The sequence below is a fragment of the Tamandua tetradactyla genome, chromosome 1 (genome assembly GCF_023851605.1).
Source record: "Tamandua tetradactyla isolate mTamTet1 chromosome 1, mTamTet1.pri, whole genome shotgun sequence".
In the NCBI taxonomy this organism is placed as follows: domain Eukaryota; kingdom Metazoa; phylum Chordata; class Mammalia; order Pilosa; family Myrmecophagidae; genus Tamandua; species Tamandua tetradactyla.
In genome coordinates this window covers 18217264-18242339 of record NC_135327.1, presented here as the reverse complement: position 1 = coordinate 18242339, position 25076 = coordinate 18217264, and the positions used below count along the sequence as shown (strand labels likewise).

General features: G+C 40.2%; 1 protein-coding gene across 1 annotated transcript in view; it reads left to right on the top strand.

Annotated features, from left to right (window-relative positions):
- The window catches only part of DYNLRB1 (dynein light chain roadblock-type 1), a 30339-nt gene extending 6267 nt beyond the window's left edge, over positions 1 to 24072 (top strand). Inside the window, exons 2-4 of the mRNA XM_077110761.1 lie at positions 13912 to 13987; positions 20825 to 20992; positions 23715 to 24072. Of these exons, the coding sequence (XP_076966876.1) occupies positions 13912 to 13987; positions 20825 to 20992; positions 23715 to 23758 (288 nt within the window). The 3' untranslated portion in view covers positions 23759 to 24072. The remainder of the gene's footprint in view (positions 1 to 13911; positions 13988 to 20824; positions 20993 to 23714) is intronic.
- The last annotated feature ends 1004 nt before the right edge of the window (positions 24073 to 25076 follow it).

Genomic DNA, 25076 nt, shown 5'->3' with positions numbered 1-25076 from the left:
TCTTATCAAACACTTAAAATTACAGATCCAAGAAGTGCAGCATACCCCAAAGAGAATAGATCCAAATAGACGTACTCCAAGATATTTACTAATCAGAATGTCAGAGGTCAAAGAGAAAGAGAGAATCTTGAAAGCAGCAAGAGAAAAGCAATCCATCACATACAAGGGAAGCCCAATAAGACTATGCATAGATTTCCCACAGAAACCATGGAGGCAAGAAGACAATGGGATGATATATTTAAATTATTAAAAGAGAAAAACTGTCAGCCAAGAATTCTATATCTAGCAAAATTGTCCTTCAAAAATGAGGGAGAAATTAAAACATTTTCAGACAAAAAATCACTGAGAGAATTTGTGACCAAGAGACTAACTCTGCAAGAAATGCTAAAGGGAGCACCAGAGACAGATACGAAAAGACAGAAGAAAGAGGTGTGGAGAAGAGTGTAGAAAGAAAGACTATGAGTAAAGGTAAAAAGGAGGAAAATTAGATATGACATATAAAATCCAAAAGGCAAAATGGTAGCAGAAAGTATTACCCGTGCAGTAATAACACTAAATGTTAATGGATTAAACTCCTCAGTCAAAGACATGGACTGGCAGAATGGATTAAAAAACAGGACCCATCTATATGCTATCTCTACTCAAAGGACATGAGGGCAAGGACACAAATGGACATTTGCACACCAATGTTTATAGCAGCATTATTTACAATTACCAAGAGATGGAAACAGCCAAAATGTCCATCAACAGACGGGTGGCTAAACAAACTGGCATATACATGCAATGGAATATTATGCAACTGTAAGACAGAATAAAGTTATGAAGTATGTAACAACATGGATGGACCATAGGACATTATGCTGGGTGTGATTAGCCAAAAACAAAAGGACAAATACTGTATGTTCTCACTGATATGAACTGGCATTAGTGAATAAACTTGAAATATTTTGTTGGTAACAGAGACCATCAGGAGATAGAAATAGGGTAAGATATTGGGTAATTGGAGCTGAAGGGATGCAGATTATGCAACAAGACTGAATATAAAAACTCAGAAATGGACAGCACAATACTATCTAACTGTAACACAATTATGTTAAAACACTGAATGAAGCTGAATATGAGAATGATAGAGGGAGGAGGGCTGGCGGCACAGATGACATCAGATAGAAAGATAGGCGATAAAGTTTGAGATGGTATAATCTAGGAATGCCTAGGGTGTATAATGATAGTGACTAAATGTACAAATTTAAAAAATGTTTTTGCATGAGGAAGAACAAAGGAATATCATTACTGCAGGGTGCTGAAAATAGATGGTAATTAATATTTTAAAATTTCAACTTATAAGACTAAAGCAAAAAATGTTTATTTGGTATAAAGTTTATACTTTGACTAGTGCATTTCCTAATATAAGTTATGTAGATAGTTGACTGAACAACATAAGTACATGGAACCTTGGGTAGGACATGAGATTTTGTTGGTTTGTCCAGAGTGATGCCCCGATAAATCCCAGAGTGATTTGATCAGTGAATGGAAAAGTATTTGCAAAGTCCCCTTTGGGGAATGGTGAGAACAGGGGAAAATTCAACTTCCCCAAGCTGAATTCTTGATATTCTCACAAGCAGTGTGGACAACCAAAGCTATAGGCTTAACCCCCAGTCTTGGAGTTTGTTCATATGAAACTTAACCCCACAAAGGATAGGTCAAGCCGACTTAAAATTAGGCGTAAGAGTCACCCCCAAGAGAACCTCTTTTGTTGCTCAGATGTAGCCTGTCTCCAGCCAATACAACAAGCAAACTCACCACCCTCCCCCTGTCTACATGGGACATGACTCCCAGGGGTGTGGACCTTCCTGGCAACGTGGGACAGAAATCCCAGAATAAGCTGAGACTCAACATCAAGGGAATGAGAAAAACTGTAGAATGAGCTGAGACCCAGCATCAACGGTTTGAGAAAACCTTCTCGACCAAAAGGGGGGAGACTGAAATGAGACAAAGTGTCAGTGGCTGAGAGATTCCAAACAGAGGCAAGAGGTTATATGCATTAAGTAGATATCACCTTGTTATCCAGGATGTGATGGAGAGGCTGGAGGAAACTACCTGAAAATGTAGAGCTGTGTTCCGGTAACCATGTTTCTTGATGATGATTGTATAATGATATAGCCTTCATAGTGTGACTGTGATTGTGAAAACCTTGTCTGATGCTCCTTTTATCTACCTTGTCAACAGACGAGTAGAACATATGGAATAAAAATAAATAATAACAAATGTTAAAATAAATTTAGTTTGAAATGCTAGTGATCAATTAAAGGGAGGGGTAAGGGGTATGGTATGTATAATTTTTTTTCCCATTTTCGTTTTATTTTTCTATCTTTTTATTTCTTTTTCTGAATTGATGCAAATGTTCTAAGAAATGATCATGATGATGAATATGCAACTATGTGATGATATTGTGAATTACTGATTATATATATATGTAGAACAGAATGATCATATGTTAAGAATGTTTGTGTTTCTTGTAATTTTTATTTAATTTAAAAATTAATAAAAAATGCATTTAAAAAAATCTAAGTTTTTTTCCTTGTCAGTAAAGTAGATCTATCGTCATTATTTTTAAGGGCTGTATAAACTCTATTGCAATACATTTAGATGATTCACAGTTTTTCACTCCATAAATGCTGCAGTAACTGTTCTTACCTTTTTTTGCATTCATGCTAGTAGCTAGAATAGATTCCTTAAAGTGGTAGTTGTGGCATTCATGTTTGACATTTTGATAGAAACTACCAAATTGCCTTTTAGAACGAATGTCTATAAATCATCCATAATTCTCCTCATCCAGTTTTATTCCACCACATTATTTTCATCTTTGTGTATTCTCCTTCTTTGTTCATGTGTACCTATTTTTCAAAATGTACATACTAATTTTTCTTTTTTTCTTTGTTTTAATATCTCAGAAGCATTTAACCTTGTTACTATATCATCATGATGAACGGTTTTTAGTATCTATGTAATAGTCTGTGAAATAGGACCATAATTTGCTCAGCTATTCCCGTGGTGAATATTTGGGTTGCTTCCAGTTCTTCATTAGCAGAGATAATGCTGTGATGATTGGCTTTGTGTGAATATAGTTTGTTTTCTTTTCTTTTTTATTGAATTGTTTCCTTATGATAAATCTCCAGGAAAAGAATTTCTGAGGCAAAGGGACCAACACATTTATGGTTCTTGAAACATATTTAGCTTTCCTAGAAAGTTGTATTGCCTTTATACCAGTTTTGCCATAACATTTAAAAAAAGCACTCAGTATTGCTTTGGTTTTTTTTCTTTCTTTTTTTTTTTTTTTTTTAATTTACAGGTAACAACATTTTTCTTTGGTTTCATTTCTCATAGGTATGTTTTCTACTAGTATTCTTTTGCCCACTTACCTATTGGAGAGTGCTATTTTTCTTACTGATTCTGTGAAACATGTTTGGAATTATTTTTGTATCTGTTACACTTGATGCAAATATTTTTCTGTCCTATTTGATTTTTTTTTTTGCAGAAATATAAGAAGTTTTATATTTAGTAGTCAAATTAATTACAGTTCTTTAGTGATCATTTGCTTCAGATAGCTCTCTCTCCTATGCTAAACCAATAAATAATCCTTGAACTTTATCTGCTATTTGTTTTCCCATCTGTTGGCAGCGCATATCTGGAAACTAGAGAACCTAGGAGCTTTATCTCCTACCCTGAGGCACAGACCCCAATGTTAATAGTACTGAAGACCCAGGATGCTGAGAATACCGATTGGACTTTCCCTGAGAGCAGAAGAGGCAGCTGGAGATGTGAGCTGGCCCTAGGGACTGCATATCAAATATTTCTGGCACCATTTGGCTACCAAAAAGGGATAATAAGCCTTGAGTTAGAACTGGCCTGACTTGGCTGCCTGCCTAAGGCTGTGCTTTCACATCTTTACATGTCCTGGTTACTGTTTGCAGACTTTTGGCAAGATTTCTTCTTTCTTGACTTACTTAAGGCTGAATTTGAGGTCTCTCTTTAAAAACAAACATTTTTTTATTGTAAAATATAACATACACAAAGCAAGAAAGAAAACACAATAATTTTCAAAGCACACTTCAACACGTATTTACAGAACAGGTCCGAGAGTTTGTCATGGACTACGATTCCACCATCTCAGGTTTTTCCTTGTAGCTGCTCCAAAACACTGGAGACTAGAAAGAATATTGACATATTCTGCAGCCATACTTGTTTGTTATATCCCATTTTCTCTGATGTACCTTCTTCACCTTTAATCTTTCTCCCAGTCTATAGGAGTCTTTGGGCAATGCCCATTTTGAGTTTTTCATGCTGAGAAGGGGTGTCCACACTAAAGGATAGAGGGATGATATTAATTGATAACCTTGGAGAGGTTGGTCCCTCTTGAGTTTCAGGATTTATCTGATGTAGGAACCCTCTAAGAATTATATGTTCCAGAAAGGCAAACCTAGTGCATAAAACCTTTATAGAATCTCAGTTTGAACCTTAGGTACCCTTAAGAGTAAACAGGAATGATGTTGGTTGAGGTTTAACAAACCATGGCAGTTAGCACTATCTAACTGAAACTTCTATAAGGTAGCCTCTAGAATAGCCTCTTGACTTCATTTGATTTCTCTTGGCCACTGATGCCTTATTGTATTATACTTCTTATTCCCATTTTGGTCAGAAAGGCGTTGTCAATCCCATAGTGCCAGCACTATGTCCCATGAATCCTGCCCCACGTTGTCAAGAGAGATTTTCACCCCTGAATGGTTTATACCACATAGGGGATAGGCAGTGATTCTCCTTGCAGAGTTGGGCTTAGAGGGAGGCCATATCTGAGCAACAAAGAGGCTTCCTGGACGCAACTCTTAGGCTTCATTATAGGTAGTCTTAATTTTCCCTACAGAAATAAGTTTCATAAGGACAAGCCTCCAAATCCAGGGCTTGGCCTATTTTCTTGGGAGTCTCAGTGGTTGAGAGGGTTTCCCAGATGGGAGAGTTTAATATTTCCATACTTTGAACTCTCAAGGGTCTCTACCAATACTTTTTAATTATCAGCCCACCATTATCTTAGATGTATCCTGGTATTATATTAAGCTACACAGATTTACAAGGCCTTGTCCCCATTCTGGACTCCAGGAGTTTGAGTTGTTTAAATGATCTTTCCAAAGAAGTTAACTTAAATTATGTGTTACAGAACATTTAGGTTCTAGACATAATAAACCTCTCTGCCTTTAGTCTCATATGGTACCTGAAGGTCTAGAATTATGTACACTATCCTCTTTTACCCTGCATTCTAATTTACCTTAAACCCAACCAAATTGGCTTCATTTTAAACTCTAATTCAGGCCTGATCTCTTTTTCGGTTACTTTACCTGTTATTAATTAGCAGGGATGTAGCACCCCATTTCTGAGTTTTCGGTGTTACAAAGCTACTTAAGGTTCCAGGGAAACACCAGCTGACACACATATAGCTCAGTGTCTCAGAATCTAGAAATATATTTACAACTTCAGACTTGAGGTATCTTTTTAAGCAGTTTTTCCCTGTACCTAGATAGGTAGCTGGTGCCCTGAATTTCCTGGAGACTCCTTCAAGCCTTATAGCCCCAACTCATGCAGGCCTAACCCAGGTTGAAGAAACTTTTCTCTGTTCTTGCAGAGAAAAAAAAAGGTACTGAATTTTTTAATTTCAGTTGGAAAAAGCATCATAAAATTAAATGAAAAAAAAAAAAGTTGGAGTGGGGGGTGATTTTGGATCAAAGCTCCAACCCCCTACAGAAACTGAATGACTAAGAACTGGCAGTAACAGGCTGAGTGCCAAATCCAGAAAAAGGCCACTTAAAAGAGTAGGATCTTGTGGTTCCTTGGCTGGACCTTTCTCTATCTTCCAGAGTACTTGTCTTGGTTCCTGAGGGAACAGAATAACCCTCCTGCACAAACTGGGAGGATATATGTCTGGCCTAATCCATCTGGGGATGACCTGAGGCATTTGCTGTCCCAGAACTTGCCCTACATGTAGAAGATGCCCTCACCCCAAGTTCTGCAGAATGCTGTGAGAAAGCAGTCAAGTTGTGCTGCCTGGGGCAAGAGATTGCTGGCAATAGAACATACAGTGGGACTATGAGGAAACTATCTGCTGGGAAAGAGGGGACTTTAAGATCTTTGTAAACAAAGGAATCAGATTCACACATGCTTATAACATGAGGCTGTGCAGAAAGGTTCAGGGAGGCCCCTAATCTTTGGCTAATTGTAAGGATAAGCCCTGAAGGAATGCACTTGCACATGTCGATCTGCGTAGACTGGGAAAGGTGTATTTCTTCCTTCCTTCCTCCTCTCCTCTCTTTCTTTCCCTCCTTCCCTCCCTCTCTTGCCATTCAAGGAAAGTTCTGCCTTAACACTGCTGGATACAAGCTTAAGGACACCTCAGAGTCTAAACTCCAGTGATAACACACTAAAATATCAAAATGTCCAGGTTTCACCAAAAGATTACAAAATATACAAAGAAACAGGAAGTAATGGCCCAGGCAAAGGAGAATAAAACCATCAAAACCATCAATGAGAGACTCAGACCTGGGACATTCCAGACAAAGACTTTAAATAGTGGTCTTAAATATGTTCAAAGAGCTCTAAAGAAAAACGTGGACAAAGAACTAAAGTAAATCAGGAAAACAATAGATGAACACAAAGAGAATGTCAATAAAAAAAAAAAGAGAAATTAGGAAAAGGGACCAAACCAAGTTGATGGCTACAGTCACAGAATTTAAAAATTCCCTGGAGGAGTTCAACAGCAGATTGGAGCTGACAGAAAAATCAGAGAACCTGAGGATAAGACAATTAAAATCATCCAGTCTGAGGAGCAGAGAAAGAAAAGAATCAAGAAAAATGAACAGAGCCTGAAGAGCCTGTGAGACCCATCAAGCACACCAATATACACATAGTGGGAGTCCCAGAAGGAGAAGAAAGACTATTCAAAGACATAATGGTTGACAGTTTCTCAAATTTGACCAAAGATGTGATGATACACATCCAAGAAATTCAGTGAGCCCCAAGCAGCATAAACTCAAATAGAGCCATGCCATAACATATTATAATCAATCTGTCAGATGCCAAAGAAAGAGAGGATTCTGAAAGTGCAGGAAAGAAGCAAGGTGTGTCACATATAAGGGAGCCTCAATAAGATTAAGTGTTGATTTTTTATAAGGAACTATGGAGGTAAGGCAGCAATGAAATGACATATTTTAAAGTGCTTAAAGCAAAAAATTGCCAAGAATTCTGAATCTGATAAAATTGTCTCTCAAAAATGAGGGCGGAACTAAGACATTCCCAAATAAACAAACTGAGGGACTTCCTCACCACTAAACCAGTCATACAAGAAATGTTAAAGGGAGTTCTGCAGGTCGAAAGGAAAAGACAGTAGACAATTGACTGAAGCCATGTGAAGAAATAAATATTTCTAGTAAAGATGATAACATGGGTAAATATAAACTTGTATTTTAACTTGTAATTCCATTTTTACTTCCTCACATATCTAAAAGGCAAATGCATAAAATGTAGTGATAAATCCAGTGGGTTTGGAATTGTAACGTATAAATACATCATTTGTAACAGAAACTACAGAAAGGTTGGGGGATGGATGGGGCTAGGAACATAGTTTACATGTGCTATTGAAGTTGTTAAGTTGGTGTCAGTGCAGATGAGTTTATTATAGATTTAGGATGTTAAATATAAGCCCCATGGTAACAACAAAGAAAATATCAGAGAATACATAAACTCACAGAGACAGAAATTAAGGTGGGTATATATGTTTCCATAATTATAAAAGAAAGAAAAAGTTGGAATATAGAATGTAAAATTTATATCATCATTAAATTATTTGAAGTTGATAACTATGCTTAAGGTGATGATATAAGTGAATATCCTTGTTCTTAGGAAATGCACATAAAAGTATTATGTGTTCAAGGAGTACGGTGTGTGCGACTTTTTCTCAGATGTTTGATAGAAAAAATGATACAGCGAAGCTGGCAAAAAATTAACATTGGATCTGGGTTTCTGGGGAGAGTTGAAGGTGTGTTGGAATTTTCTGTATGAGGATTGTATTATTTTTGCAACTGCCTTATAAGTTTGAATTATTTCAAAATAAAAACTTTAAAAATTGGGGAAAGTGTAATTTAAATGACAAACAGAAGTCTTAATACACTTTTGGGGTGATGGAAAAGTTTTGTAATGGATGATGATGATGATAGCACAATATTGTGTTGCATTATTATAGATTTGAATGTGGTTAAAAGGGGAAGTTTATGTTACTAGAATAAAAATTTAAAACAAAAACCTGTAGGACTAAAAATCATCCAGTGTGAGGAGCAGAAAAAGAAAATAAAAGTGAACAGAGCCTGAGAGACACCATCAAGCACACCAATATACACATAATTGGAGTTCCAGAAGGAGAAGAAAGACTATTCAAAGAAATAATGGCTGGCAATTTCTCAAGTTTAACCAAAGATATGATGATACACATCCAATGTATAACTGTATAACACAAATAATGAAACTATTGACTGCAGATAATAGACTTTTATTAGTTGTTATCCATAGTAATGCAAAAGTAATAACAGAAGTTAATAATGGGGGCAGTATATGAGGACTCTATTTTCTGCATGGTTTTTGTATAAACCTATAACTTCTCAAATAAATATACATAATTTTAATAGGTGCTTAATAAATATTTGTTGAATGAATGAAAAAAGTACATTTGATTGGTGTGAAGAAAATGTTCTTGAAATAGATAATGCTGATGGCTGTACAACATTCCAAATGTACTTGGTACCATTGAATTGCACACCTGAAAACTATAAAAATGTTCAATTTTATGTTATGAATATTTTACCACAATAAATAAATACATTTTGGGAAAAAAGGCTAATATTCCTAACATGAAAGGGTTTTTTCAAAGCAATAAGATTTGTAGAAAAATCAAAAGCTCAAAGGAGAGATGCCATCAGTAAATCCCATTTCAGCTTCTTTAATAACTCTTAAAAGCTCAAGAAAATGCCAAACTTCTTCCCGCTTACTGCCTTTGTATTCACCCTTTTGCCTCAAGTGCTTTTCTTATTGTCACTTAGATCTTGGCTTTTTAAAGATTATCTTCAGATAATCTTGATGGTACTAACCGAAGAAGCATCTCTCCACCTATCCCTTTTTCTTGTACCCTACAAGAATCTTGTTCGTTCACTTGTTTATGAAGGTCGCTTCTACCAGAATGTAAGCTGTCTGAGGGCAGGGACCTCGTGAGTTGTGGACACTGGTATACCCAGCTTTTCTCTTAGCCCGCTGTGTGTCCTTGCACAGAACTCTTCTCCTTTCTGAACCTCAGTTTCCTCATCTCTTAAGTGGAGATTATATTAACCTTGGAAGGTGAATGAATGAGAGGTTCAGACAGAGATCTGTCTGAAAGCATTTGTCCCAATATCTGACCCTTTACTAGTACCAAATAAATCAATGTATGCTTTGTCCTCCCTTTCCTGCCAAGTGGGTGTTTAATTCTTAAGTAGCCTAATCTCAGTATCTTGTTCTCATTAAACTTGTGATCACCTAAACCCTAGCTCCTTCTCACACTGGGTTCTGTAAGGCCAAGTCCTCCCTCCTGTAATAAAAAAGATTGATTTTTTGAAACACAGTTAGAAATGTTATATTTTTGTACCTTCAGTATTTATTCAATCTGTCCTGTGCCAGGTACTGAGGCTGTAAAGTCTAGCTTCTTACTTCCAGGGTGCTGGAGTAGGAGACAGTTGTACTCCATTGTGATAGTAAGTGCTGTGACGGCAGGGTGCATGGGTGCCCAGAAGAAAGGCAGGTGTCAGAGAAGGCTTCTCACGTGAAGCTCCTGAGATAAGTTCAAAAGAATTGGAAGTTAGCCAGCCATATGCAGCAGTGGGTGAGGGAAGGGAGGGTGTTTCCTTCAGACACGGAACAGCACATGCCAAAAACCAGAGCTAGAGCTCAGGGCTCACAGCAGGCTGTTTTGCCACCTGCAGTCCATTGACAGAGCAGCCAGAGCTGTCCTTTTGAAACATCAGTTGTATCACTCCTCACCTCAAAACCTGCCAGTGGCTCCTGATCTCATTCTCAGCAAAAAATAGTCATTACTGTAGTCTGCAAGTCTCATTGTGATTGGGTCCTGGCTGTCTCTAATTTTGGCATCCATTACTCTCCCTTTCTCACTGGCTTCCTTGCCTTTCTTTGAACATTTTCCCAACTCAGTGCTTTTGTACTAGCTCTTCATATTATCTGGAACATTGTCCCCAGAATTCTGCATGGCCAGCCTCCTCATATCCTTCAGATCTCTGGTCAAATATCACCTTAGTGAGGCCTTCCCTGAACATATTACTTAAAATTGCCATCAGCTCCTGCATTCTGTATGCCCCTTCTCTACTATATCTGACATGTTTTAATTTTTCTTTTGTTTAATTACCTTCCTCCCACCCCCATCTCTCAATGTCAGCATCACAAGGGCAAGGATTTTTGTTACATTGTTCACTGCAGCAACCCCAGACCCAAAAACAATGTCTGACACATGGAAGATGTTTATCTGGTTACTGAGTGAATAACGAAATTTTATCATTTCAGCTCCAACTTCTCGGGAATATTTTGGACCTAGATTTAGATATTTTTAGTTTTAGCTTTCTTTCCTCTTTTCTTCCTGGGTTGATGGCGGATTGATTGAACTGTCTTAGATCTGCATTAGTAAGTTATTCTTATATATTCTTATTGCTATAATGTCAGCCCTATGGCCCCCACACCAGAGACCTCCATCTTGGATACCTAGAGGGAGTTTTAAAAATGTTTTCAAATAGAAACAATGTACTAGCATAAAAAGATTTTTTTTTGACCATTTAAAACTTTTATTGATAGATAATAGTGAACATTATGATACTCTAGAATGGTAAAGGGGAATTTGGGGCATTAGGCTGCTACTGGTAGGTTATAGTCTAGGCAACATAGAACTTCAAATATAAAGGGGTTTATTTAAGCAACGAGATTGGAAGGAAATGTTAATAGCATAACTTCAAGGTTAGTTCAGAAAAAATGTACTCAGTTGACGGTGCTGACTTTGACTAATTTGCTATCAGATTCTAGAGTTCATTCTTACTTGCCACTTTCAGCATGTTTGCATAAGTTATCCTCTTTTATCTTCTATCTCTTCTCTGCTGGCTCCTGCTATAACTATTCTCAAGTCATCTTGGTTCAGAAACAACTTCCTTTAAACCTCCTCCCTTCTAGCTATTGCATTGTACCTCCCCTGCCATTCTACTTGTGAACATGGTAAAAGCTTCCTTTTCTACCAGTCACATTTCAACCCTATGCAAGCTGTCATTGCTGTCATTTGAGATCATTTTTATGTCAGTATTCATTATCTACATATTATCAGGTCTCTTTAAATGATCTCTCGACACGTACTCTTTTCTGTGCACTCCCCTCCTCCATAGTAAATCTTGTCTTTCTTGGCTTTCTGGATAACATTCATTTTTTTTTCAAAAAAGGATGTTTTGAAAATAAAATAAAATCTTATCTATAATTCCCTGCTCTTAATATGGCTTTTTTTCTTCATAATCTTCTTTAGCCCACTTGTTTTCATGTGGTTGTGGTCAAGTACTTTATTTTTGCTTTCTGCTATTTTCTCTTACCATTATGTCATAAACCTTTCCCAGTAGTATGGCATAGTCTGATCAATCACTGTTAATGTGTATTTGTATTCTTGTGAATGGATGTTCCATAATGCTTGATCTTCTCTATAATTGTTTGCATTTTTTGTTCTTTTCAGATTTTGCAGATGTCACTAGAGCAAACATCTTCTTGTGTTCTTTTTTGTTCTTTTGGATTATTTACTTAAGATGAATTTCTATGCAGGGGCTACCAGATCAGATACATTGAATTCTAAGTCTAATATAGTGTTGACCACTGTGGCATTTACCCTTTCCCCTGAATAGCACATGACATATACTAGGAGCTCAGTGAAGGTCTATTAAATGAATTATGATCTCAAACTGTATATCCCACTGCAGTGTGCTTTATAGATCTAAACCTAGCTCTGTTTTTACCCAGGATCCAGGTTTTAGTGCTGTCAGGCTGTTTGCCATTTTGTAGGAGGAACTTGTTGGCCCTTCCCTGCAGCATTTGAGAGTATTCTTACATCCCTGGGGAGTGGGTGGCAGTGACTGGATTGTCAGCCTTGTGCCCTCTAGAAAAAACAGTAATTCATTGTGTCGTCTCCACCCATTCTTTAGGAGCCCCTCCTCCATGCCATCTCATCAGCCCCAGAGGATGGGGAACTATTTTTGGTGCATGGAGCCTCTATTTCCAGCAGAGTCTGACTCTTAGCCTTTGAGATGCCTCTGACTGGATTCTAGTCTGGTCTGGAAAGGGGTTTCTTGAGATCAAAAACACTTCAAGGCCGTTTTCCATCCATGGAAAAGGTGACGCCTAGTTCAGTTAAGCACCTGTTTAATAAGCCTCTACTCTGCAAACCATTGTGAAGACTCTAAATACAACACAGGAACTAATACATACCCAGAGCAGTACAGCCAAGGTTTTGAAACGTGTACAGGAGTGGGCAAAAACCCATTGAGTTGGGGAATCATAAAGATTTCATAAAGATTTCTTAGATGGTCTAAAAGAATATGTTGGATTTCAGCAAGTGGAGGCCTTGTAGGATAAAGTGATGTGGAGCAGGGAAATATGAACACGTGGTTGGTGAGTAAAGGGAAATAAGAGAGGTCAGAGAGGTTGGAGTGATAATGAAGAAGGCCTTTCAAGCCAGGGTCATGTCTCATTGTCCCCTATTTACTCTTGTGCCAGAGTATATTCTGACTATAGTTTCTAGAGAATCAGGATTAATGAGCCCCCTTCTGAGGCACTGTTTCTTGTGGCTGTGTGCCATGTGTTACAGTGTCTCAGAGCCAGCTTAAGTCACTGAAGTCTGTCCTCATGGGTTCATTTTTCTTCTGTTGGAATGTTTTCAGTTATGCTATTTGAGCCACAAATGACAAAGTGTCTCCTTCCTGTTAGAACCTGCTGTGTTAGTTAGATTCAGTTGTCAACTTGGCCAGGTGAGTATACCTAATCTTGTTGCTGAGGACATAAGCCAATGGTACGTGAACCTCATCTGTTGCAGATTACATCTGCAGTCAGCTAGGAGGCATGTCTGCTGCACTGAGTGACGTTTGACTTAATTGGCTGGTGTTTAAATGAGAGAGTGCAATATAGCACAGCCTAAGCAGCTCGGCATTCCTCATCTCAGCACTTGCAACTCAGCCCAGGCCTTTGGAGATGCAGAAAGAAGTCACCCCAGGGAAAGTTGTTGGAACCCAGGGGCCTGGAGAGAAGACCAGCAGAGACCATCCTGTGCCTTCCACATAAGAAAGAACCTCAGTGGAAAGTTAGCTGCCTTTCCTCTGAAGAACCAACAAATAAATCCCCTTTTATTAAAAGCCAATCCGTCTCTGGTGTGTTGCCTTCTGGCAGCCAGCAAACTAGAACACATGCTATTTCCATTTTTTCAAATTGTTAAAGTGCTATCCCCAACTATGTGTAGATATCCCCAGGAATGGTATTTATATTGTGCTCCCAAATAGCTGAGAGGTGGAGGATAGGATAACAGTGCTTTTTCATCTAAGGGCCAAAAGCAGCTCTGCCCCATGCTAGAGAAATGAGCAAATGGTTTTGGTGCTGGTGAGGACCTATGGACATTCCAAGCAGGTCATGGTACTTTAGGAGAAGATGGTGCTGGCAAATTGCATGTTTGTTTTGGGGGGAAGGCAAAGTATGATTCGTTGGCCTGAAGTATAAGGGAATTAATCCAGCCCACGTGACCCCTCCCAACTTTGGTCTTGTTCTTTCTTGCAGGCAGAGGTGGAGGAGACCCTAAAGCGACTTCAGAGCCAGAAGGGAGTGCAGGGAATCATCGTGGTGAACACAGAAGGTATGCCCCCTCTGACCCTGGACTGCACCCAGGTGGCCCCCAGTAAACAGTCCAAACACAGTGTCATGCTGCTGTTTACTAAGCCTCTTCAAGGCTGTGATGTATTTTTAAGCCTTAAAAGAAATATTTTTCAATGTTCTTGCATTATTATTGGAATTCTAAATTTTAAAAAAAGGAAAAATTCATTCAGTTCCCTGCCCTGAGAAATTATCCTTTTCAGTATTTCAGGCTTTTTTCAAGTAGACATATTTGCTTATGATCAGAATCAGAGTTGTTACTCTTTTGCATATGTTTACACGAGTTTTTTTTTTTTTTTTGCACGAGTTTTTTTAAAATACTGCTTCATGGTTCACATAAGCAAAACTTTTAACTGCTGAACAATATTGATGAGCCATCCCTGTTTATGTTGTTTCTAATATCAAGACAATTTCTCTATGCTGATAGCTTTTTCTCGTTCTTCTGGGGATTATTTCAACAACTGAAAAAGTACAGATACCAATTCCCTGGGGTGAATTCCCAAACTGCATTATATCTGGTGAAGAAGGGAACTAACATTTGTCACACACCTATCCTGTGCTAGACCACATATTGTTTCATTTAGTCCTTGAAGCATCCCTGTTTTGTCCATCTTGCAGTGGAGAAAACTTTAGCCTAGACATTTCATTTATTTGTCTGGGTCACAGACCCAAGATTTAAATCCAGGTCTGTCTGAGTGCAGTTTTGTCTTCAGCTATATAAAGGATCAGAGAGGGACTGCTGGTATGGCCCCAGCTCCCACCTGCAGTTAAGAACAAGGGGTCTTGGAATCCAGCAGTCCTGAGCGTGAATCCTGATTGTGTTCCTGATTAGCAAGTCACTTAAGCCTGTAAATGTGAATAATTATATGAACCTTATGAGTTTGTAAAAATTAACTGATAATGAACCACAGAGTATTTTGCACACTACCTATTACACAGTAGGCACTCAGTAAAAATTAGTGCTGCTGCTATTTTTAATATCACCATTTCTAATTTTTGAGGCTTTTGGTTAGGTAAAATGATTCACCTGGTCAGGTTCCCTCCTTGGGTTGGGGGCAGTCCATTTGCTTCATGCCTCTAGGCCACAGTGTTTCCCAAATTTATCCATTCATTAGAATCACCTAGGGTGCTTTTAAACATCCTGCCTTTCTGTCCTTTCCTCTAGAAAGCTTGATTTATTGACCTAAGGTCAGACTTGGGAAGCTGCTTGTTTACCAAGCACACCAGGAGATTCTTATCATCAAGCAAGTTTGGAAAATTCTCTTCAAGCGGGTGGATTCTAATCAAGAGGCTGCAGTGAGAGCCAAGACCTAAAGCAGATCTGAGTCTACCACCAGGCTTTCCCTTTGAGAGATCCTGGGATGGTGTTTTCAGGTCTGTGTTCTGTAAGCCTAGGGGTTCTGTGCTGCCCCTGGGAATAGAGGTGAAGGTCCAGGTCTCTGTCCAGTACCTGAGATAGAGCATAGCTACTCAGATCCATTATCTCACATTTCTGGATGAATGTTAATTTGGGGAAGGGGTTTGGCCAATTTAAAAACTGCCCAGTAAAAATGGTAAATTTTGTGTTATATATGTGTTGCCACAGTACAAATTAAAAAAAAGTACTCCAGTTAATTAGACATCTTATTAAACAAAATATATTATTTAAATGAAGGTTGTATTTAATTATTGTGTCTAAGAAGTGATTACTCTTGGCTTTTTAGAACCCATGTGACTCACAAAGTCTCTCTGATATTAATGAATATGTCATTATTTCTGATGGGGAGTTTTGTGCAATTCAGAATTTCAGTGTAGAACTGTTAAGGCAATAAAAAATCCACAGGCAGGATCTTCTTGGGGTAAAAAAACTGCTCTAGTAGGTTGTACAAAAGTATTATAACCAGCACGAGTGAGTCTGGAACAGGACAGGTGTGCTGAGACATTGCTGCTAACACCAGCATCTTGGCCATTGAAGGCAAGGACCATGTCTAACTCGCCTCTCTTCCAGTGCCCATCTGGATTCAGGTCCGTGCAGTCTGGTTGAATGTCAGTGGTGTCAGCAGCCCCTTTGAATTAGTAATTCCACTTTAAGGAATGTGCTCCAAGAAAATAATCCCAAAGAAAAAATATGGAAATTTTTGCAAGCATGTTAGTTGTTGTAGTCTTTAATAATTAAAATAATTGCTATAATAATTCCTAGCATTACTGAAAATAATATTACTCTCTTCCAGGCACCATTCTAAATACTTTACATGGATTAATTCATTTCATCCTTAAATCAGTCCTATGACTCTTCACAGTTGCCCTGCATTGCCCCTTAGAGGATTAGCTTTGATACTACCTCCTCATCTAGTCATTGCCTAAAGGTGTTCCCTGGAAAGGGGCATAGCCTTGGGAAACATCTCTCTCCAGCAAGAGCCATTTCTAGAGAGGGTTGAGAACTACAAATCAGCAGCCCTCCCAGCTAAATACTATCTTCCTTTCCTCCCTTGTAGTGAGGTGTAGCCAGATGGCCAGTGACATACTTCCAGGTTGGAAGTGGCAAATACCACATACACACACACACCAGCCATTTGAGGTTGGAACTATTAATATCTCCATCTATAAATAAGCTTAAAGAGGTTGAATAACCTATCCAGTATTACACAGGGAAGAAGTGCTAGAGCAGGAATTTAAACATACATAGTCTAACTCTGGCCCATGCTATTGGCCACTGTCCATGCTGCCCTTGAGTGTTTGGGGCAAGGGAATGGCTGACAGACTGGGAGCATCAACCCCCAAGAATGCCCAAAGCTGATTTGGGCAGGCTTGGAGGCATTATCCAAATAAGGAGATAGACAGCTGTTAGAGGATGGAAAAGCAGCATCCATTGAAAAGTTGTGCCTCTTCCTTCTCCGGCCTTAGTTCCTTTGTCTATCCCCTGACTACCCCTCCAGGCCATAGTCTTAGTTTTCTTCTCTGAGACTTACTTGTTAAATTCTGTCTCTTGCCTTAGCTCTCGCTCTTATCCCTACCTGGGATGCTGTCTCCCACTTTCTTTACTGATCACATCCTTCAAGGCCCCCTCCTATGCTCCTCTTTTAGGAAGCTAGGCCCTTGATGCTAATTAATCTTCACAAGAACTCATTTTACTGACAAGGAAATTGAGGCTCAAAGACAGTAAGTAACATGCCCCACATTGCATTGTGCAGAGCCTTCAGTGCCCAGGAGAGGAATAGTATGTGAAATAAACATTTTTAAAAAATAAAAATAAATTAATGAATAAATAATTTTTTTAAAGACTGTCTATGTGTCACTCTGAGTACCTATCTTCTCAGACTTGATTTTTGGGGGAACAGCCCTGGGGGGCTGAGGACCCCAAATGGGGTTCTTCAGCTTCCACCAGTACTCACAACTACAAGCCTTCATTCTTGGTTTAAAACTGCCTCAGTGTTTTTCATTGGGAAAATCTGGCCCCAGCTACTTACCTTGTGGATACTAATGAGGCTAAGAATATAGAATATGGAAACAGACTGGTTTTGAATCCTGATTCTTGACACTTATCATCTGTCATCTTGGACATATCACCTAACCTGTATTTCAGTTTCCTCATCTGTAAAATGAGGATAATAGTACATTTCCTCAGAGGGAAGCTTTTAGAACAGTGTCTGGTGCATGGTAAATGCCATTTTAAAGTCTAGAGTATTTTAAGTATGTGTGTATTTTTTTGTTTTTGTTTGTTTGTTTTTCTTTTATGGGTGCATGGTCTGGAATGAAACGTGGGTCTCCCGCATGGAAGGGGAGCATTCTACCACTGAACCACCCATGTACTCTCTATTTGTTAATTTTTAATTTGTACCCCAGTTACAGACTTCCCATTTCAGTTTCTCATTTATATTTCACACAGTGACCTTTCCAAGTAGCGGTGTGATTACCCATTTTTCAGATCAGGAATCAAGGCTGAGAGAAGAGATGTGGAAGGGGGTGGTCAGAACCCAGCTTTGAGTTGATTAAAGGCTCTATATGACCTTTGAGCCCTCTGAAAGCTTTAATTTAAAAAGATTGTTAGGGATGATTTCATTAGAGATCATTATTATCCCATCTGGTGTTTTCCCACCTGCATGGTGCCTCTTCCTTGAGGATGCTTTCCTGTCCACCCTGGCCCAGAGTGATTGCTCCTGTCTCCAACCCATGACACCCCCTCATCCAGGTCACTTACCAGCCACCTGCCTCTGCCTTCTGACATAGCCGAATTCAACTGGTGCTTTGTAATAAAAATGTGAATTTAAGCAGTTATTCTAAGAACGTAGGGAACATTACTTTAAATTTACACCTCTCCAGACACCCTGCCATCCCTCTGCTGATACTCACACTTGGCAAAATAAACTCAAATGTATAAGCACCCTGAGGGCAGGGATTTGTCTTCCATGTGCACTGCTATATCCCCAGCACCTAGAACAATGTTGGTACGTAGTTGGCACTTTAAAAATACCTTAGTTGGCATTTTTGCATGGGCAGGCACCGGGAATCAAACCCAGGTCTCTGGCATGGCAGGCGAGAACTCTGCCACTGAGCCACCGTGGCCCACCCTGTTAAAATGTTTTAAAATGAGTTTTAATGTTGACTGAAGCTGCTGAGTATTATGGGAGGATCCAGACTGCACAGCTTGACAAATTCCAAGTCCCACATTAGAAATCGTACAATCATCTTTGAAATCTCCAGTGAATCTGGAATTGATCTCTTAGCTTTGTTTGAAATTCTCCCCAGTTGGTAGAAATGTGATCAAACCCATCCATGCCAGTATTTGTCTGTACTACTAAAAGTAGACTCTTGTGACTCTTCACTTATCAACAGTAATAAATGCTTATTGCAGTCTCCAGAGGACCCTGGTGAACAAAACAGGACTGATTCCTGACCCTCAGGGAGCTTACATTCTGGTGAGGGAGGGACATAATGATCACTTCCATAAAGGCAGCAGAAACAGCCTGCCCAGGCCTCCATCCAGCTCCAATCTTGGCCTCAGTGAGTGGACATGTGTTAACAAGGCTCTTTCTGGTTTAAGGAACAGTTAACATACTCTCAAGTTACCTGAGGGGTGGGATTTCGTGTGTAATGGAATTTATTGATAACAAACTAATATTGTGTACTCTTTACTAAACACCCTTACATGACTTAAGCTGCATTTAATCCTCACAGCAGACTTTGAAGCACAAGTGTTATTTTTTCTTTTCAGAGGAGGAGATGGAAGTTTAGAGAGGTTAATTCTCTTGCCTCATCCACATGACCTTTATATACAGGATTTTTTTGTTTTTTGGGGGGGTTTTTTTTGCATGGGCAGACACCGGGAACCAAACCCGGGTCTCCAGTATGGCAGGCGAGAACTGCCTGCTGAGCCACCGTGACCCATCCATTCACATGGCCTTTAAAGGGCAGAGCCCTGGGTAAGCCCAGGTCATTGGATTTCAAAGCGCCTGCTCATTAGTCATCACCCCAATTATGGATAGATGATAAAGGATACTCACTCATACTGCCATTCTCAGGAAGGTACAGCTAGAAAGCGCAGCCTGGTGGGGCCCTGTTGTGCACACTGCTGCTATCTAGGACCCAACAGCAACACTGGTGACCTGGCTGTCTTGTCCCGTAAAGGCAAGTAACCACTACAACCCATTCTCATAGCTTCACTTGGTTTACAAGTGAACCTCCCTGACTCACCTGACTCACCTGCTTCTGTTGTCAACATGTTCTCTTCTGCCCAGTTTTGTTTTCCTGGTGACCTGAAAAGACAAGCTTGAGCTAATTTCTTGCCATCCCATGGGTAGGCCTGAGGATGGCTGCCTTTGCTGATCCCTAGTCTGGTCAGTGGATAGGGTCTTGAGCCCCAAACCTGACTACTTACATGTGAGGAGCCACGCATGCCATGTTCTTCACAAGTGAATGTCAGTTGTGGACTCTTGGGATATCATGGTTGAAGCCCTCTGCTGATGTGACACATCCAGTTCACAAGCAGCTGATGACCCACTTGTGTCTTGAGGTGGTTCAAGGTGAATCACATTCCTCACTTCTGTGACAAAAGGCACTGTCCATGAAGGGACATTTAATAGTTCATCTCAAGAAAATAATCCTTAAAACAGAAAAGGATTAATTCACAATGTTATTCATTGTATAGTTAATTATAATAGTAAAAAATCCAGCCTAAATGCCCAACAGTAGGGGAATGATTAACTCCTGTGGAATATCCACTTAGTGGTGTTTTGAAACCGTGACAGTGCTGTTTACCAGGGGTTTATTAAGACAGACATTATATTTGAAGTTTGAAGCATGATCATGTGTATAGACAGTCTGTTTACAGCTGGGCCCTGAGCCTCCTTGAGTGGGGACTGGACCAGTGATGATTGTGTTCCTGGCACAAATTGACCTTACTACTTCATTCCCCTTTTCATTATTTCCATATTGGTAAGAGCTGTCTTCCTGGTCAGATTCCCAAAGTTATAAATGAAAGTCTTTCCTTTTATTGCTGAAAACCAGTCAAGGCAGTGCAGCCCTGTGAAAAGAGCCCAGCAGGGACTAACAGGCCTGCATTTGAATCCTGGCCCTACTGCTTATCTGCCATGTGACCTCAGGCAGTTCCCTACTGCTTAGAGCTTCCATTGCACTGTGAACAAAGGTGATGATTTCAGTAAATGAAGATGGTAATGCCACCTCAACGTAGTTTTGGAATTTGGTGCTGACATGCCTCAAGTGCTCAGCACTGTGCCTATCACCTCACAAAGTCCTCCATAAATAGCAGTGATGCTTGTTACTGCCAGTCTGATACAATATGAGCCCACAGTATTCCTACTCAATTTGTTTGCTTTCTCCTCAGGCATTCCCATCAAGAGCACCATGGATAATTCCACCACCACACAGTATGCCAACCTCATGCACAACTTCATCTTGAAGGCACGGAGCACCGTGCGTGAAATTGACCCCCAGAACGACCTAACCTTCCTTCGCATTCGTTCCAAGAAAAATGAAATTATGGTTGCACCAGGTAAGGAGTCTTCCATGTCTCTACTTAGGAACAAACCCTTTACAGCAAATTTTTTATGGCTTATCAGGAAGATTAGAATGTTGGTGTCCCCATAGGTTCCACAGGAAGGTCTAAAATATTGCAGTTATAGAGTTGCCTCAGTGCCTAGCCAGTCTCCAGCTGCATCCCCCAACAGACCACAGTGACTCTAGGCCAGGCCCTGTCCTGGGTCCTAGGCCACAAAGGGGAATCATGGTCTTGTGGGAGAGAGAGACTCATAAACATAACACAGTGTAATCCTTCCCTTCATATGAGGAAATACAAAAAAACACTTAGGAACATAGAGGAGGGGTGATTAGATCTGTCTGGGGCAGTCAGCAAAGGTTTCCCAGAGGTGGTAACATTTAAGCTGAGTATTGAAGGCACACGAAAGAGTATAAACAAGGCAGAGTGATGGGAAAGGTTTATTTGGAGGAAAAAATAATTCACTGGTTTTAAATCAAAGTGCAAGGCAAAATTACTGTACAATTGTCTTATCCTTGGAAAATTTTTAATTTGCCCACTTTACAGTCCTCTCTTAAGCCCCTTACAGCCAGATTTTTCTCCAGCATTGAAACCCATTGCTATTTTCATTTTAAATGAAGTGCTTGACTTGCATCTGGGGGCTATGTGGTACAAACCATACCTGTCTTTAGATATTCTCAAGGTAATGAGATGCTCATCCTTGTAGGAACCCACAAGGAGCGGGACCACCGGAGGGAGCAGCAGGGCCTCTCTCCAGTCCTACTTCACCTCTTTCACATTCATGGACTACAGTGGCAGACAGATAGTCCAGGACTATTTCTGCATTGTTACTTCTTCCCCCACTCCCCCTCACCACCCTTTTGGCTGAACCATGTAGCTGTATTATATGGTGACACAGTTAGGCTGCAGTGTAGCTTATTAGGGCATCAGAATGTGAGTAAAGGAGTACAAAGAAGACCCATGGTCCTATTTAGAAGAGTCCTCAGATACCAAACTCACTTGCATGGACTTGATCTTGTAAGCAGGATTCTGTGTGTTTAGGGGCTGGCTGAAGAAGGGCAATGAGGAGGCTAGGGACATTGAATGTCCCTGCACTTGGCAACACAGATGGTGAGGAGGCCAGCCACAAAGTTCTGGGAAGAATTTGATGAGGGAATTTCAGCAACTCCCAGTAGCAAAGCAATATGGATTCTGTTTCCAGGCCTGCTTAGGCCCAGTCTAGCTGCTTGGAAAGATGTGAGAGAACCACAGAACCAGTGGTAGGACCCACAGCCTCCAAGGGTCACTTTCCGAGGGCGGAAACCGAGCAGGTCCATCACGGAGAAGAATGTAAGGATAACTTCCTTTCCATGGTCATGAATTTGGAGTGCTATATGTATGTATTTGTTCGTTTTAGTCTGTCTTCCCCCACAAATGCTAAGTTCCATTGAGGGCAGGGATCTGTCTCAGAGCTTGGTACACAGTAGGTATTTAACAAAAATTTGTTGAATGAATAAATGTGTGACTCCCTAAATCATCCTCCATTGCTGATACCCAACAGCAGTGAGGATGAGAGTCAGGGATGTTTGTGGGACATGGTATTTAGGATAACATCCAGTGATTTGACACTTCAGTGTACTTATTTTGATGTAGCCAAGTAAAAATATTGGGCTTTAGTGCCAGCACTCCATAGGCAGAAGCTGCTGATCAGAGCCTCTGAGGCACTAGGTCTGGGTTGCCTTAGGATTCCAGAGAGAGGGTGTCAACCCTGGTTGGGGCAAGACATTTAACTATCAGAGCCTCAGTGTGCTCATTTATATAGTGGGAAAACACTTGTACCTGCCTCATGGAATCCCCATGGTTTGAGGCTTCATTGCAGTAGAACTTGAGAAGTAGGCACATGGAAGCTTTGCTGAACATCTGACATATTGATCATTAAGTGGGCAGAGCTAGACCATCCTGCATCTGTCATCTATAAAATGAGAGGCAGTCAGGCTCACTTTTGAAGTCACCTCTGGCTTGGACTTCCTATGATTTCATGTAAGTCATTCTTCCTTATTGAGCTGGATACCCTGAACTGGAATTCAGGCAGCTTTTGGTCCCCTTTGACCTGGAGCCAGGAAATTTTGTCTAGAAGGCTCTAGAAGCTGAGCTTCTGAAAGAAACCGACATTAACCCAGATCAGTGAGATTTAAGTTGGAATCCCCTCTTTGTCACTAACTGGGATCTTAGGCTGGTGTTTCTCCCAGAACTATCACCTGGGAACTTGTTAGAAATATAAGAAACGCAAATGATGCATACTGAATCATCTCCTCTGATGGAGGGCCTAGCCATGTGAGTTGTAACCAGCACTACAGGGATTTGGGATGCAGTTCAATTTGGGAAACACTGCCTTGGGCAATTCATTTAAACTCTGAACCTGAGTTTATTAGATCCTGTTCCATTGCATGGTGTTTTGGAGAGGATTCCAGGAGAAGATGTCCGTGCAATGCCTGCCTAAGGGAAACCCTCAGAGGATGTGGTCATTTTGGGAGAGACTGCTTTCCAGCACTGGCTGCAGACCCTACAGGAAGAACTACCTTCTATTTTCCCAGCAATTGGAAGGAGCCTAGAGACTGATGCTTTTTATAGTGTCCCCACCCCACAATTTTATGTTATTTCTTGATGTATTCACTTCCTTTTGTATTTTCTCCCATTTTATATTTAGTGATTTATTCTTTTTCATTTTTCTCTTTTTCAGATAAAGACTATTTCCTGATTGTGATTCAGAATCCTACCGAATAAGCCACTCTCTTCGATCTTGAGTTTTTCCTTAATTTAATGCCCTCCAAGAATAATAGCGTTGATTATGCCCTGCCATCCAGAGCGTGGAAATTACCTTGGAGCCCACTTGCCCCACCCAGTGGTGAAGGAGGGTTGGCAGCTCTGCCCACCTCACTAAAGGAATCCCCCTGGGGGGGGGGGCCTTCTTTCTGATAACTTTGGGATTTGGAGCAAGAGTTTGTGAGAAGCCACACCTGGCTTCTTTCTGACCTTCAGTTTACTTTGTTGCTCTTGGAAAAGGCTTTTTCTTTAACTAAAAATAACCGAAATGCTTACCCTGCTGTTGTGTCTTTAAACACTAGGTTGAAAAGGCCTCTCCTCTTCCTGGGAATCACAAGGTTTGGTTACCTGCTGCTTCCTCCAGTCCCTGGTAGTGGGCAGATTGTGTTCAAAGTCTGAGGTGCCTGCTCCTTATTGAGCCTGTGGCCACACTCTACTAAGCTTAGCCTGGTATATAATTGGTGCCCTGGTTTCTGGACCTCTAGTCTTTAAACGCTTCTTTTATCGTATCCCACTCCTGCCACAGTTTTGAAAGATTTTTTTCTACCAAACCTCACTGGGGAAAGGAAGGAAGTTGTATTTATTTGGCACCCAGAATGCACCAGGTATTTTATTTGTTTACTTTTTTTTTTTAAAGAGAAGAAGTGGGTTTTCAGAACAATCATGCATAAGGTATAGGATTCCCATATACCGTTCCACCACCATGGAATGGAACTTCTTGCTTGGTATGGAACATCTGTTAGAATTGAAGATAGCACATTTTTATAATTGTACTGTTAAGTCCGTGGTTTAGCATAGGGTTCCCTATGTATGTAGTGTAGTTCCATGGATTTTTTTAAGATTTTTATTCTGTTACTATATATATGCAATCTAACATTTCCTCCCTTTAATCATATTCAGATATATATTTCAGTGCCAGCTGTTTTATATACTATAGGTCACAGCACTCTGCAGTTCTCTCTGCAGATAGTTCCCTCTGCAGCCATCTTACAGGTGAGGAAATTGAGGCAGAGAGAATGGCTCGCCAAGGTCTTACAGCCAGGAACACAGGCCTGACTCAAAAACCTCTTCTCTTTCCACTCTGCCTACGTCAGGAACCCTGGATGGTCCTGTTTCCTCATGGAGCTTATCCCGGGTCAGTGTGTATCTTCCCTTAGATGTGTGTGCATAGAGGTCCTCCAGGGTTCCCAAAATGTACCTGCCACTCAGCGAGGGTCCACACTCGCACTGCCTGCCTTCCCTTCTCCAAAATCACATGTTTATGGTTTACTTGGTTTTT